The sequence below is a fragment of the Coregonus clupeaformis genome, chromosome 13 (assembly GCF_020615455.1).
Source record: "Coregonus clupeaformis isolate EN_2021a chromosome 13, ASM2061545v1, whole genome shotgun sequence".
Taxonomy (NCBI): domain Eukaryota; kingdom Metazoa; phylum Chordata; class Actinopteri; order Salmoniformes; family Salmonidae; genus Coregonus; species Coregonus clupeaformis.
Window position 1 is genome coordinate 56,921,852 of NC_059204.1, and position 17,072 is coordinate 56,938,923.

The 17,072-nt window shown below is 43.7% G+C and overlaps 1 protein-coding gene across 1 annotated transcript; it reads left to right on the forward strand.

The window, feature by feature from the left end:
* Window positions 1-233: 233 nt before the first annotated feature.
* Window positions 234-16,366, forward strand: LOC121579959 (inositol-trisphosphate 3-kinase C). Its single transcript, XM_041894978.2, has 7 exons — window positions 234-1,530; window positions 3,910-4,009; window positions 4,188-4,401; window positions 7,605-7,809; window positions 15,218-15,319; window positions 15,631-15,702; window positions 15,787-16,366. The coding sequence occupies exons 1-7, from the start codon at window positions 1,168-1,170 to the stop codon at window positions 15,991-15,993; spliced, it is 1,263 nt and encodes a 420-aa protein (XP_041750912.1). The 5' UTR covers window positions 234-1,167; the 3' UTR covers window positions 15,994-16,366.
* The last annotated feature ends 706 nt before the right edge of the window (window positions 16,367-17,072 follow it).

Genomic DNA, 17,072 nt, shown 5'->3' on the forward strand with positions numbered 1-17,072 from the left:
ACTACCATATTTGGTGGTACGAAAACGTTCTAAACGGATGCTTCAGTTTATAGCGCCTGTGACTTGTCTCTGGGTTACCCTTTATGTCTGTGCTAAAACTGCTTCTCCAATAGAAATCCCCGATCACACTTGTAGGCGAAGTCATGGCAAGGTTGGCTAGTTTAGCTCATGCGTAGAACACGTCTTGAGGTCTAACGGTCATCTCGCGCCGAACTGCGCATGTGCAAGCCGTCAAATCAAAGGCACTCCTTCGATATATATAGTTGCTGGTTTACGAAAATGAAAACGCGAAACTTCCGGGAACGCTTGCCAAACAGACAGAAGTGAAACATTCTTCCATAGTTGTTAATCTTCTCGAAATCTTAAGGCACAACCTAGATTCGAGCAAATGTCTTAAGTAGTTGAACATGTTCTTACTCCAACCTCGTGAAAGTGACAAATTGACACGTTCATTTTCGTCAAAAACAACTATGTCGAAGGAGTTCCTTTGATTTGACAACGTGCACATCCGCGCAGTTCGGCGCAAGACGACCGTTAGACCCGACAACGTTTTCTGCGCTTCAGCTTAGCTAGCCAACGTTGCCATGGCGTGATCGGGGATTTCTATTGCAGAAGCAGTTTCTGCCTATCTTCATACTGTACTGTCTTTGCCACAGCGACTCCTCGATGATTGACAGATACATATTGATTAACGGACAAATCAGTGTCGTTTATGGGCGGGGTTAACAGTAACTAATGCAATTCTAGCACCCCTATGTGGTGACGAAGGATTATTGTCAGCACATGGTTGAAAATATTTGGTCGTGGTTTAGTGAATGGCGTTGGAAATTAAAACTTATCCGAGACTTTGGCATATCGGCATTATCGCACGTGCAAAAGGTAATGTAACTAGGTATTGGCCTGCGTTGGTTAAACTGGTTTGAATGGTTAATATGGTTCAAAGGTGCAACAAGTTGCGGAGATCAACCAGGGTATTGTCCCTTCAAATATTGCTTCAATCGGAGATGAAACGTACCGTGGGCGTGGCTCCCTCTTTTATTTTGGACTAGCTAAATAACCTCGGCCGCAGCTAAATCAGGTGAGGCTGCACTCATTCACCACGAAAATTCTGATGAGGATGACTAAAACGCCAGTGATCACAGCTCCAGCCCAAGGAGCAAGGGGGATATGAACCACAGTTGCTCAAACGCGTCGGATCCAGTGTGGTCGGCAAACGGGAAGACGGACTCTACAAAACATGCTGCTGATTTCCCCTCACTTTGCGAAAACGCACACGAAAATGTTACACAACTGGTGGTCACATGTGATGCGAGCCCATGCCGAATTGAATTGGAGGCCATGAGGGTTAGCGGGCTCTCCGTTGGATCTCATCCCGACGAGGAGTCGATTTGCTCGGACAGTGGGTTCGGAGGCTCCCCCGCGTCTCTTCTACTCAGAAAGCTGTCAAACGCCTCATCGTCTGGGTTGTCACCAGCCTCGTCTTTTGAAGAAAATGAGAACGACCGCGGCTGTCCTGATGAAGTCCTCCGGGTGAGTGTGCGTGGGATAGGTGGTCATGATAATGATATCATGCTTTATCAGCTGCCATATGATTGGACCAATCAACATGAGTCTATGTAACATTCTGCTCAGGAAGATGCATGTCATTAGATTATATCATACTAAACCATCTTTGATTGTATGATTAGAACTGGCTTTGGTTCAACAGTTCTGCTTAGTTTAGTCTGAACTGCTGGAAATGAGGGCAATGTGTGTGACTTCTGCAGTCCCAGTAAATCTCAATCTGTCATGTTGCCTGTAAATCTTATGTATTTTTACTGCTGTGGAAGCACTAGTGCTGTGTGGATCTGTAAACACTGACACAGAAACCACACTAAGTCCACACTGTAAACACTCACACAGAAACTCTAAACACTTGTATCCTAGGTGCCCACTCTCCCTACCCCCTCTCCTCATCCCTCTGTACACAGACAGAGGCTCAAAGCCTGACACTGTATAGGCTGAGCTGGGGGATAGAACAATGAGCCACAGGCCTCCCGAGTGGCACAGTGGTTTAAGGCAGTGCTAGAGGCGTCACTACAGACCCAGGTTTGATCCCAGACCGGGAGACCCATGAGGCAGCGCCCAATTGGCCCAGCGTCGTCCGAGTTAGGTGATGGTTAGGCCGGCCAGGATGACGTTGGCCCATCGCTCTCTAGTGACTCCTTGTGGCGGGCCGGGCATGCACGCTGACTTCGGTCGCCAGTTGTACTGTGTTTCCTCCTACACATTGGTGTGGCTGGCTTCCGGGTTAAGCGAGCAGTGTGTCAAGAAGCAGTGCGGCTTGGCAGGGTCGTATTTCGGAGGACGCATGGCTCTCGATCTTCGCCTCTCCCGAGTCCGTACGGTAGTTGCAGCGATGGGACAAGACTGTAACTACCAATTGGATATCACAAAAAAGGGGTAAAAAGTACCCAAAAAATTAAAATAATGATAGAACAATGAGCCAGATATTTCACCGGATGTATTAGCTCATTTTCTCATCGGTGAAACATTTGATCTCAATACAGTTTTCTGTTCCCAAAACTAGAATCTGTTACGAACAGAGTAAGTTTGTAGATTTTATCCATTGCAAAGTTTTAAAAAATTGCAATGTTTAGAAGAAGTGCAAGGGAGAATTGAGTTATTGCACTCGCGCACTTCACAGAGAAGGCGCCAATAGGATCTTGCTAGCTCGTGCTTGGCTCTGCCCCCCTACTTGCTTGTTCTGCCCACTGACTCATTTGTTCCTATTGAAAATGACAGGCTGTGGTCTATCTTGGGTTAGTTATACAAATCTTTGGTTTTGTCATGCTAGTAGGCCTAGATACATAACCCTTTAGGGCATTAGAGTATTATACTGTGTGGATAATATTAGAGATTGGACAAAGATGGGACAATCATTCTTTGAAATCTCATTGTATTTATATGGAAAACATGTAGTCTAGGCAACTAAGGTTTGAAGTACAGTAAGGTTTTGTCAACTCAACTTGAGGTGTAACCTCCTTGCCAGGGGGTTTTGTAATGTTTAGTTTCAGGTGTAGCTGCAGGCCACTGCATACATAGAGAACAGGTTGGGCAAGTATTTCCACAGATCCCCATCTGTACATATTGTCAGGGGACACGTTTAGAGTATTGTCAAACTACAGAGACGTAGAGCATAAGAATAGAAAGTCAACGAAACAGAGAGAGAGACATGTTAGGGCCTTTATTTAAAAAAAACATTGGCGATGTAACAATAGGAGAGTGCTGCCGACAGTTCCCTATGAAATGACCCGCTGTAAAGAAGCAAAACATAGCAGCGAATTTAACAGATGTTTTTATTGATTAGCATTCATGAAAATGTTAATCCAAGTCTGTACTGTGTTGTGGTGTCAACAAATTGCATGTCTGCTTTCACTGGACATCTTCATAGGTTTTGAAAACCATGAGAAATAAACAACACAACGCGCGGCAGTGGCAATTATCACTTAGCAACGGCTATGGAGGAAAAAGTGGCACTGAACATTCAGACAGAAATACTTTAACGTGTGTTGTGGTCCAGAATTTTCTCAAGTTCATCACAGCTTTGAACAAAACAAGACCAGCAGCCTGTAAATGTTTGAACGTGTGCAGCTGTTGCACAAGATCCCAGCCCAACCCCTACAACATGTCTTGGCTCAGTCTGGTGGCCAATGGCAGTTTCCATAGAGACTATCGGCCATAGGTCAGAAAGTTGTGTGATTGAGTCTGAAGTCTGAGGTTGTCGCTCTCATGACAGTGTCTCTCAGTGGAGTCACAGGAGAGCAGGACAGACAAACAGTAGTGAAAGAAAGCTAGAGGTGTTGTACTGCACACTAAGGAATGGGGTTGTGAGGTGTACTTGCACGATTGATTGGTCTCCCCATGCAGAGCGTCACATGGAAGAAACCCAGAAGCACAGGGACCTTGTCTCCCCTCTCAGTGCCCCCCAAGAAGCCACAGCCCTGGGTGCAAGTGGTCGGACATGCAGGTTGGTTCTTTCTCTGTCTGAATTTATTTCTTTAATTGATAAACTTCTGCCTTTCTGTATTGTGAAGTTAGTCTTTCTTGCTGTCTTACTGCTAATAGAAGATGGCTGTGTAGTACCAATGTGTTTTGAGGGTATAAAATGCCTCGTCTCTTGCCCCCTCTCGTGGCTGGTGGTCCAGGGAGCTTCCATGCAGGGGACTATGGGATGCTGCTGAAGCGCTACACTGAGGGGGAGCAGCAGTGCCTGCAGAGGCTAATGGAGGACTCTCTGAGACCCTTTGTGCCAGGCTACCACGGAGTGGTGCAACGGGCCGGGCAGGACTACAACATGATGGACGACCTGCTCACACACTTCAACTCCCCTGCCATCATGGATTGCAAGATGGGCACCCGGTGAGTGAGACTGTAATTTAGAGACACTGGGGGCTGGTTTACCCTGACCCAGATTAAACCAACCTCTTGACTAAAAAGTCCAGGAATAGGCAAACTGGAAAGTATTCAGACCCCTTCACTTTTTCCACATTTTGTTACGTTATAGCCTTATTCTAAAATGTATTAAAAACATTTTTTTCCTCATCAATCTACACACAATACCCCATAATGACAAAGCGAAAACAGGTTTTTAGAAAGTTTTACAAAACCCCCCAGAAATACCTTATTTACATAAGTATTCAGACCCGTTGCTATGAGACTCGAAATTGAGCTCAGGTGCATCCTGTTTCCATTGATCATCCTTGAGATGTTTCTACAACTTGATTGGAGTCCACCTGTGGTAAATTCAATTGATTGGACATGATTTGGAAAGGCACACACCTGTCTATATAAGGTCCCACAGTTGACAGTGCATGTCAGAGCAAAAACCAAGCCATGAGGTCGAAGGAATTGACTGTAGAGCTCCGAGACAGGATTGTGTTGAGGCACAAATCTGGGAAAAGGTACCAAAACATTTCTGCAGCATTGAAGGTCCCCAAGAACACAGTGGCTGCCATCATTCTTAAATGGAAGAAGTTTCGAACCACCAAGACTCTTTCCTAGAGCTGGCTGCCCGGCCAAACTGAGCAATCGGGGGAGAAGGGCCTTGGTCAGGGAGGTGATGGTCAATCTGACAGAGCTCTAGAGTTCCTCTGTGGAGATGGGAGAACCTTCCAGAAGGACAACCATCTCTGCAGCACTCCACCAATTAGGCCTTTATGGTAGAGTGGCCAGACGGAAGCCACTCCTCAGTAAAAGGCACATGACAGCCCGCTTGGAGTTTGCCAAAAGGCACCTAAAGGACTCAGACCATGAGAAACAAGATTCTCTGGTTTGATGAAACCAAGATTGAACTCTTTGGCCTGAATGCCAAGCGTCACGTCTGGAGGAAACCTGGCACCATCCCTACGGTGAAGCATGGTGGTGGCAGCATCATGCAGTGGGAATGTTTTTCAGCGGCAGGGACTGGGAGACTAGTCAGGATCGAGGGGAAAAATGAAAGATGAACAGAGCGAAGTACAGAGAGATCCTTGATGAAACCCTGCTCCAGAGCGCTCAGGACCTCAGACTGGAGCGAAGGTTCACCTTCCAACAGGACAACGACCCTAAGCACACAGGCAAGACAATGCAGGAGTGGCTTCAGGACAAGCGTCTGAATGTCCTTGAGTGGCCCAGCCAGAGCCCAGACTTGAACCCGAAAAAAAACACCTCTGGAGAGACCTGAAAAAAGCTGTACAGCGACGCCCTCCATCAAACCAGACCGAGCTTTAGAGGTTCTGCATAGAAGAATGGGAGAAACTCCCCAAATACAGACGTGCCAAGCTTGTAGCGTCATACCCAAGAACACTCAAGGCTGTAATCGCTGCCAAAGGTGCTTCAACAAAGTACTGAGTAAAGGGTCTGAATACTTATGTAAATGTGATGTTTCAGTTTTTACTTTGTCATTATGGGGTATTGTTTGTAGATTGAGGGGAAAATTCCATTTTAGAATAAGGCTGTAACAAAATGTGGAAAAAGTAAAGGGGTCTGAATACTTTCCGAATGCTCTGAATAAACCAAAGCATATGATATTTTTAGAACTACTTTTCAGTAGTTAAAAATTACACAAAATGCACACCAGGTCACCCTCCCAAAATAGTTAATTTGGACTGGACACTAAACTCCAGAAAAATAGGATGTGGAGATGTTTTCTTTTTGTTCATGTTCTTAGTATCTCATGTGAGCTGCACTGCAATTCAGTTTTCTGTATTGTAAAATGCTAAAGTGCACCAGTGTAAAGGCCTAAAATGTAGTCCTCTAAACCCATTTGAAGAGAAACCAAGTTATTAATGTGTTTTGATAAGATTAGATTCTCTCAAAGGACATTATATATATTTCAGGGGACCCACATGGGTCCCCGAACCCACGTTTGGGAACCACTGTACTACTAATCTCTCTCTCTGCATGCCTCCTGCATTTCAGCTTGCCATTGTCTGTCTCACTACTCTCTGTAAAGCAAAGTTATTTTGTGAGAATTTATAGTAGCCTATTTTTTAAGATTATAGCTAGCTTAATTTCACTCAACTGCTCCAGCTGAGGTCAGGCTCCATCTAACGTTAGCATCTAATGTCATCCTTCTAGCCAGCTAGTTATACAGTGAGCCATCTGGCTAACAGTAGCCAGGGCCCCCCCGTTAGCTAGCCATCTGACTGAAATATCAGTGACTATTTACCAAGTGTACACTCATTCTCTGAGAGTCTTTTTTTGTCTGTCTTGACACGGCTGGAGTAAAGGAACATTTAAAAAAAATCGCCATAAGCCTCCCGAGTGGCACAGCGGTCTAAGGCACTGCATCGCAGTGCTTGAGGCGTCGTGTGTTCGATCCCGGGCTATGTCGCAGCCGGCCGCGACCGGGAGACCCATTTGGCCCAGCATCGTCCGGGTTAGGGGAGGGTTTGTCCCATCACGCTCTTGCGACTCCTGTGGAGGGCCGGGCGCATGCACGCTGACTCAGTCGCCAGTTATATAGTGTTTCCTCCGACACATTGGTGCGGCTGGCTTCCGGGTTAAGCGAGCAGTGTGTCAAGAAGAAGTGCGGCTTGGCAGGGTCGTGTGTCTGAGGACGCATGGCTCTCGAACTTCGCCTCTCCCGAGTCCGTACGGGAGTTGCAGCGATGGGACAAGACTGTAACTACCAATTGGATATCACGAAATTGGGGAGGAAAAGGGGTAAAAAAAAAAAAAAACACCCCTTATGTGCGGCATTTTGCAAGACCATTGTCAGCGGCGTCTCTCTCTGCCACTTGCCAGCGTTGGTCTGGGCAGAGGTAGTTCGTTTCACATCTAGGCCTGTGCCTTGTGCGGAGTTTGCCGTTGGGCAGAGTGGTGAATGAATGCGCTGCTAACAAGGCACATCATGGGGTAGCAGGCGAGCATACCTGAATTATGATTTCACTCTTTCGCAGGGGCAGGCGCGATTAGAATTTTAGCGTTCTGAGCTTTGATCAACGTAATAATAATAATAAGTAGGTACACTATAATTAACAAAATAAAAAGGTTAGTAAACACTTTACGTGCGTTTAGCCTCCGCTACATCCCTGCTTGTGGTCCGTATGCATGTAATATTGAGCTGTCTGCTCTGTTAGGACATACTTGGAGGAGGAGCTGGCGAAGGCTCGGGAGCGGCCCCAGCCTCGTCAGGACATGTATGAGAAGATGGTGGACGTGGACCCAGAGGCCCCCACTGCAGAGGAGCGAGCCCTACAGGCAGTACTCAAGACCAGATACATGCAGTGGAGAGAGACCCTGAGCTCCACCACCACTCTGGGCTTCCGCATCGAGGGATTCAAGGCACGGACACACACACACACACACACACACACACACACACACACACACACAGCCTGGGGCAAGTGAACTGAGTAAGTTGAGCCTGCTCTGAGGTTGCCCAGGTGTAAAAAAATAAAATAAAACATGAAAACCTTCTGGTTCATCCACATTGTTTAAGTCACATGTGTCAAACACAAGGACACATTTCTATCAGGCAGCAAGCATTGCCAATGTGCTGCGTGCCAAACGGCAGTGCATTGCCACACATGCCCCTCCTCCCAGACCCACACACATGAGCCAGCCAGTGTGCTGTTTAATATCAGTACTCATGACACTGACCGAATCTTCTACCTGCTAAATGTCAATGCTAAGTTTCGGTTCCAACGGGTCATTGCTGTACAAATGTCCTCTTGGTTGTCAAAAAGTTAGTAGGCTAGATAAAGGATTCACACGCTAGTATAAATTACTACTGTAGGACACATGCAAGTATAAATGAGTCGACAATTGTCATCTACTTTATGAAATTACAGCCTGAATTCAACTCGTCTTTCACGCGCAGTGGAGTGAAAGTGCACAGACACATGCCACAGTCCTAGCTAGGCTACTAAAATGTTGGGGTCTGGCTTCAGTTTTTAAAGCTTGACAATGAATAACCAAAAAACCAAACCTACAACAAAACACCAATGCGAAAGAGAAACATGTAGGCCTATTACAGCAACATTTGAGCAGTAGCCTAGGCTGCCTACTCAACTGCAAGAAGTTGAGCGCACCATACAGCAATGCTGCATACAACCACACCCATGATCCATGCAGTGCAATTTAAAACATGTTTTAAGTTAATGTTATAACAACCTAGCTATGTTTTTAATTGGAGTCTTTAAATACATTTTGATTAGGGTAGCAGCAAAGGCTGGACAAATATTAGCCTATTTCTCTTCTTTTGTTTTATTTATGTTAAAATGCCATATACAGCATCCTATGTACGTTTATAAGACATTGTAAAGGGACATATTATTTTTAATGAAACAATGGCCAGTTTGGGTAGCAGTTGTATGCACGTTTATATGTAAAAACAAACAGGCTATGTCTGGCCCGCGAATTCATTGTTTTTTCAATATGGCCCGTGCGGTGATTGAGTTTGACGCCCCTGGTTTAAGTGAAGTATGTAAAAGTTGAGATTGCTCTGTGGTTTCCCCATCAGGCAGGGGATTTCTTTAAAAATGAAAACAACCAAACTGCAAATAATTCCAGTAGCCTAACACACTCACTCCCCTAAGCATTTATTTGGACGGTGAAGCTAAAATGTTTAATTTGGCTCTATACTCCAGCATTTTGGATTTGAGGACGTTTTTCATATTAGGCGACAGTACAGAATGTCACCTTTTATTTGAGGGTATTTACATACATATCCATTTTACCGTTTAGAAATGAAAGGACTTTATATATCTAGCTACCATCTAGAAGGAGGAGACTGTACATGTGCATCAAAGTTGGGATCAAGAGACTGATAAACAGCTTCTATCACCAGGCCATCAGACTGCCTCCGCCCAGTAGCCTGCCCTGAACTTTAGTCACTGTTACTAGCCGGCTACTTCCCGGTACTCAACCCTGCACCTTAGAGACTGCTTTCCCTATTTACATAGTCATTGAACACTGGTCACTTTAATACTGTTTACATACCGTTTTACCCACTTTATGTGTATATACTGTATTCTAGTCAAGGCTCATCTTATAACTACTGCTGTACACACCTTTTTCTATTCAAGTACTGTCCATACTATCTCTACAGTGCCTTCAGAAAGTATAAATTTGATAAAATCAAATACAGAAAGATCTAATTTACATAAGTATTCACACCACTGAGTCAATACATGTTAGAATCTTTGGCAGCGATTACAGCTGTGAGTCTTTTCTGGGCAAATCTCTAAGAGCTTTGCATACCTGGACTATACAATATTTGCCCATTTATCCTTTTTTAAAAATTCTTTAAGCTCTGTCAAGTTGGTTGTTGATCATTGCTAGACAGCCATTTTCAAGTCTTGCCATAGATTTTCAAGCAGATTTAAGTAAACTGTAACTAGGCCACACAGGAGCATTCAATGTTGTCTTGGTAAGCAACTCCAGTGTATATTTGGCCTTGTGTTTTAGGTTATTGTCCTGCTGGAAGGTGAATTTGCTTAGCTATATTCCGTTTATTTTTATCCTAAATAACTCCCTAGTCCTTGCCGATGACGATCATACCCATAACATGATGCAGCCAATACCATGTATGAGAATATGAAGAGTGGTACTCAGTGACGTGTTGGATTTGCCCCAAACATAACGCTTTGTATTCGGGACATAATGTTTTTAATTTTTACCCATCTACCAATGGGTGCCCTTCTTTGCGAGGGATTGGATTGGGAAACCTCCCTGGTCTCTTTGGTTGAATCTGTGTTTGAAATTCACTGGTCGACTGGGGGACCTTACAATTATCTGAATGTTTGGGTACAGAGATGAGGTAGTCCATAAAAAAATCGATTAAAAAAATGGTCTGTAACACAACAAAATGTGTAAAAAGTCAAGGTGTGTGAATACTTTCTGATGTCGCTGTAGATGGATATATATAAAATGCCTTCAAAGTATTCACACCCCTTGACTTTTTCCACATTTTGTTGTCACTGGCTTACACACGTGATGTCAAAGTGGAATTATGTTTTTAGAAATTAATTAAAAGTGAAAAGCTGAAATGTCTTGTCAATAAGTATTCAACCCCTTTGTAATGGCAAGCCTAAATAAGTTCAGGAGTAGAAATGTGCTTAACAAGTCACATAATACGTTGCATAGACTCACTCTGTGTGCAATAATAGGGTTTAACATGATTTTTTTAATGAATACCTCATCTTTGTACACCACACATACAATTATCTGTAAGGTCCCTCAGTCGAGCAGTGAATTTCAAACACCAATTCAACCACAAAGACAAGGGAGGTTTTCCAATGCCTCGCAAAGAAAGGCACCTATTGGTAGATGGGTATTCAAAAAAAAAAAGCAGACATTGAAGATCCCTTTGAGCATGGTGAATGTATTAATTAGACTTTGGATGGTGTATCAATACGCCCAGTCACTACAAAGATACAGGCGTCCTTCCTAACTCAGTTGCCGGACAGAAAGGGAACCGCTCAGGGATTTCACCATGATGTGACAGATTTTGAGTGTATGAACAATACTCCATCACCTATTCTGCCTTCCTCTTGTGATGATTTGGTTAACTTTAATAGCAAATGAAGGGCAACCATTGATGCCATAGCTCCAGTAAAGTTGAAAAAGGCCACATCCAAACGGAAAGCCCCTTGGATGAGTGAGGAAACTAATGCATTAAAGAGCAATTGCGGAAGTGGAGAAAGGCAAAAGTTGCAGGTACATTATGATATTCTGAGAGAGCAACTTGGCATATATATCAAGGCAATTAGAAATGCCAGATGGGCTCATTTTTCTAACGTGATCACTAATGATCAGAATACTTTGAGTGCTTTACTCAACCATTGGTCTGATACATCCTACCCCCGCAAACCTATGTGAACTTTCCTCCACATCTAAATGTGATGAGTTTGCGATATATTTCAGAGATAAGATAACAAAAATTTGGCTGGGTATCAGTCAAGCAAGACCTGATGAGGAGTTTGACCTGTGCCCTACTCTACCACACGAAGGCACTATGAATGTATTTTCTCTGGTTGACACAGACATGCTCAGGAAAGTGATATCACAACTTAAGCCTTTTACCTGCCTTCTCGATCCTATCCCCACCACCTTCTTCAAAACAGTTTTTAATTGCATATCTGAAGTGCAAGCTATTGTTAATCACTTCCTGTTCACAGGCAATTTCCCCACTGTACTAAAAACTGCTATGGTGAAATCCCTTCTGAAGAAAATCTAGATTCTTCAGCTCTTAGCAATTTTCGGCCAATCTCCAACCTTCCATTCTTAAGCAAAATTCTGGAGAAATTGTTTTTCAAACAGCTAAATTGTGCCAACTGTATTTTTTAAAAATTCCAATCTGGTTTTGGGGTCCGGTACTGTTCAGTTTATATGTTACCCCTTGGCAGCGTTATCAGATACACAGCTTTACATTTCTGTCACCAGAGGATTTTAGCTCCATGGATAAATTATTAATCTGTATTATTAGTAATTTAAATACTTGGATGGCTCACAACTTCCTTTAGCTAAATCAAGACAAGACCGAGGTATGTATTGTTGGAGCCAAAGCACAGAGAGAGAATCGGGCTGCACATTTTAATTCACAGGCAATAAAGATAAAACGCCATGTAAAAAAATCTAGGTGTTATTTTAAATTCTGAACTCTATTTCAATCACACATTAGGAATGTGACCAGAATAGCGTTTTACCACCTGAGGAACATTGCCAAGGTGTGGCCGTTTCTCAGGGATGGGTTCAAAAGTATTTGATCCCCTGCTGATTTTGTACGTTTGCCCACTGACAAAGAAATGATCAGTCTATAATTTTAATGGTAGGTTTATTTGAACAGTGAGAGCCAGAATAACAACAAAAAAGTCAAGAAAAACGCATGTAAAAAATGTTAATTGATTTGCATTTTAATGAGGGAAATAAGTATTTGACCCCCTCTCAATCAGAAAGATTTCTGGCTCCCAGGTGTCTTTTATACAGGTAACGAGCTGAGATTAGGAGCACACTCTTAAAGGGAGTGCTCCTAATCTCAGCTTGTTACCTGTATAAAAGACACCTGTCCACAGAAGCAATCAATCAATCAGATTCCAAACTCTCCACCATGGCCAAGACCAAAGAGCTCTCCAAGGATGTCAGGGACAAGATTGTAGGCCTACACAAGGCTGGAATGGGCTACAAGACCATCGCCAAGCAGCTTGGTGAGGTGATGACAACAGTTTGTGCGATTATTCTCAAATGGAAGAAACACAAAATAACTGTCAATCTCCCTCGGCCTGGGGCTCCATGCAAGATCTCACCTCGTGGAGTTGCAATGATCATGAGAACGGTGAGGAATCGGCCCAGAACTACACGGGAGGATCTTGTCAATGATCTCAAGGCAGCTGGGACCATAGTCACCAAGAAAACAATTGGTAACACACTACGCCGTGAAGGACTGAAATCCTGCAGCGCCCGCAAGGTCCCCCTGCTCAAGAAAGCACATATACAGGCCCGTCTGAAGTTTGCCAATGAACATCTGAATGATTCAGAGGAGAACTGGGTGAAAGTGTTGTGGTCAGATGAGACCAAAATCGAGGTCTTTGGCATCAACTCAACTCGCCGTGTTTGGAGGAGGAGGAATGCTGCCTATGACCCCAAGAACACCATCCCCACCGTCATGCTTTAGGGGTGTTTTTCTGCTTAGGGGACAGGACAACTTCACCGCATCAAAGGGACGATGGACGGGGCCATGTACCGTCAAATCTTGGGTGAGAACCTCCTTCCCTCAGCCAGGGCATTGAAAATGGGTCGTGGATGGGTATTCCAGCATGACAATGACCCAAAACACACGGCCAAGGCAACAAAGGAGTGGCTCAAGAAGAAGCACATTAAGGTCCTGGAGTGGCCTAGCAAGTCTCCAGACCTTAATCCCATAGAAAATCTGTGGAGGGAGCTGAAGGTTCGAGTTGCCAAACGTCAGCCTCGAAACCTTAATGACTTGGAGAAGATCTGCAAAGAGGAGTTGGACAAAATCCCTCCTGAGATGTGTGCAAACCTAGTGGCCAACTACAAGAAACGTCTGACCTCTGTGATTGCCAACAAGGGTTTTGCCACCAAGTACTAAGTCATGTTTTGCAGAGGGGTCAAATACTTATTTCCCTCATTTAAAATGCAAATCAATTTATAACATTTTTCACATGCATTTTTCTGGATTTTTGTTGTTGTTATTCTGTCTCTCACTGTTCAAATAAACCTACCATTAAAATTATAGACTGATCATGTCTTTGTCAGTGGGCAAACATACAAAATCAGCAGGGGATCAAATACTTTTTTCCCCTCACTATAGGTGTGATCAGATTTTCCGAAGAGAGGGCGGGGTAGGGCCTTGTAGCAGTCTCAGAGCGTAGCAATGATCACTAGTTTGTGATGCAAGTGTAGCACAGGAGCTGTGTTGATAGAATTTCGGTAGCATTTTCCTCTGATTTCCTTTATTAAAGTCCCCAGCTACAATAAATGCGGCCTCAGGATATGCGGTTTCCAGTTTGCACATAGTCCAGTGTAGTTCCTTGAGAGCCGTCGTGGTGTCTGCTTGGGGGGAATATACACGACAGTGACGATGACCGAACAAAATTATCTCTGGAGGTAATGCGGTCAGCATTTGATGGTGAGGTATTCCAGATCGGGAGAACAAAAGGACTTCAGTTCCTATATGTTACCACAATGCTATTGGTAATGGTGAGAGGTTAGCATGTCTTGGGGATATGATCTTTGTGCCTCTAACTTTCTCACTCATTATTCACGATTCATTCATGATTATCCGTAATCCTGGTAGCATCCACATTTAATGTAGGTGTTCAGAAACATATTCTATTTCTATTTACAATACTTTGACTCCAACATGGCACTATACATTATTTACTATTTATTTATATTGGGCACAACATAATCTGAAACACAACCAAAACAAACTGCAAATGCATCCAACAACTTTGTAGAGTCACAAGCTTGATGTAGTCATTGAGTGCTAGGAATATGGGACCAAATACTAAACGTTTGACTACTTTAATACACATGTAAGTGAATTTGTCCAAATACTTATGACGCCTTCAAATGGGGGGACTAAATGCATAAAGTGCTTTCATTTCTAAATGGTAAAACATATGTATGAAAATACCGTCAAATAAAAGGTGACATTCTGTACTGTCACCTCATATGAAACATTTGATCTCATATCCAAAATGCTGTAGTATAGAGCTAAATTAAAAGTTTTAGCTGCACTTTCCAAATAAATATGTAGGGGAGTGTAGGACTGCGGCATCACAAGCAGTAATTATTTGACCTGCTGCACTGGAAGCATACGTTTTGTTCAGCGCAAGCAGAGCGTCAGCCACTTTATCTTATTGCTCTGGAGCGTGAGCTGTGCGTCAGTTTTGAAAATGGAGTGTAGTTTTATGTTTGGGCAGCGGAAATATTCTGTGGAGCTGGCCTGCTCACCCCCAGGTTTCGTTGAAATGAATAGGATCGTCTCACGCTCTGCAAAAGTTGCGGGTCCAATGTTAGTGGCCAGTAAAACTTTAAGTGACCGAGTTATGGCATTCTTTGCATGTAAACAACTATTTTCACATTTTGTGACTATAATCTTCAGGCAACCCAAAAATTACTGCAGACTTGTCATTCCCTGAGGATATGTAGCCAAAAGACTTGTATATAAAGTGACCCGTTTGGGCACGCATGTCTAAACGTTTGTTAAATCCTTGTGTAGAAGGCTGATGGTGTGTGCAACACAAACTTTAAAAGGACCAAGAGCAGAGAAGAGGTGATGCAGGCACTGCAGGACTTTGTGGGTTGCAACGCCCTAATTCTGGTGAGTGTCTCTTTCTCTTAAAGCTGAAATGTGCATAAGGTGAAACAGAGCCACTGTTCGCCCTGGGCATTTTATTTGTTTTTTGTTGTTGTTAATTAAACGGAAGAGCGGAGCATCCAATATTTGCTGTACATATTCTGCTGGTCTATCGCACGTGCAATTATGTGCCATAATGTCCACGGGGGAAAAAAGTGTTTGTTTGGAGTAACTTATTTTTTGTAATATCGCAAATGGACCAAGTACGGATTCCAGCATGAATCCCCCTTTATCCTCTCTCAGGATTATAGCTATCTTTCTCTCTTCTATTTCAGAAGGGATATCTGAGACGAATGAAGGAGCTTCGACTGGTGTTGGAGACATCCAACTTCTTCAGAACACACGAGGTAAGCCATTAAGCACTGCTTTCATGGTATTGATGCTGGTCTATGAATGGAGAGGTACACACTAACATCTATTTCTCTCTGCAGGTGGTGGGCAGCTCCCTACTTTTCGTGCATGACAGTACAGGGAAGACAGGAGTATGGATGATTGATTTTGGGAGGACTGTTCCCCTGCCGCCACCTCTCACCCTAGACCACCGCACCTCCTGGATAGAGGGCAACCGAGAGGATGGGTACCTGTGGGGGCTGGATAACCTCATTGACGTCCTGACCGATATGCTGCATCTCACCTGAACTGAACCTCACTCTTGACTGACTGACACAGGACCTCATCCCAACCAAAACACCCTTTCCCACCTGAACCAAATCTGAATGGCCATTTCAACTTTTACCTGAGAGGGTTGACAACCGAGAGACTGTTCACATATTGGACTTGGATTCTGTGTTGGGGGTACTGGACTACTGTCTGTGGCTATAATGAAGGCAATGGAAGATGAACAGAGGTGTATGTGATGGACAAAGGAAAATAGTAGCACAAATTCCTCAGAAGAACTAGACAACAGCAATGCAAAATTAAACACTGCCATTTTATCTTCTTCCACATCACTCCCCCTCCCCCCAAACAAATGCCCCCATTTTGTTCTATTACAATTGTACTTAATAATCATCAGTTCTAAGTTTCTTACTCCACGTTTGAGGGCTATAGGACCTAAACAAGCCATTATGCTCCCTTAATAGAGGACTCATAAAACCTAGTAGCCCTCTGCGACCTGTGTTAATGAACACTGCCTTCAAGTTTGTTTATTAGTCATATACTCATGATATACAGTGCATTCGGAAAGTGTTCAGACCCCTTGACTTTTTCCACATTCTGTTACGTTACAGCCATATTCTAAAATTGATTACATCGTTTTTTCCCCTCACAATACCCCCTAATGACAAAGCAAAAACTGGTTTTTAGAATTTTTAGCTAATTTATAAAAAATAAAAAATGGAAATATCACATTTACATAAGTATTCAGACCCTTTACTCAGTACTTTGGCAGTGATTACAGCCTTGAGTCTTATTGGGTATGACACTACAAGCTTGGCACACCTGTATTTGGGGAGTTTCTCCCATTCTTCTCTGCAGATCCTCTCAAGCTCGGTCAGGTTGGATGGACAGCGTTGCTGCACAGCTATTTTCAGGTCTCTCCAGAGATGTTAGATTGGGTTCAAATATGGGCTCTGGCTGGGCCACCCAAGGACATTCAGAGACTTGTCCCGAAGTTTTCATCAAGGATCTCTCTGTACTTTTCTCCGTTCATCATTCCCTCGATCCTGACTAGTCTCCCAGTCCCTGCCGCTGAAAAACATCCCCACAGCATGATGCT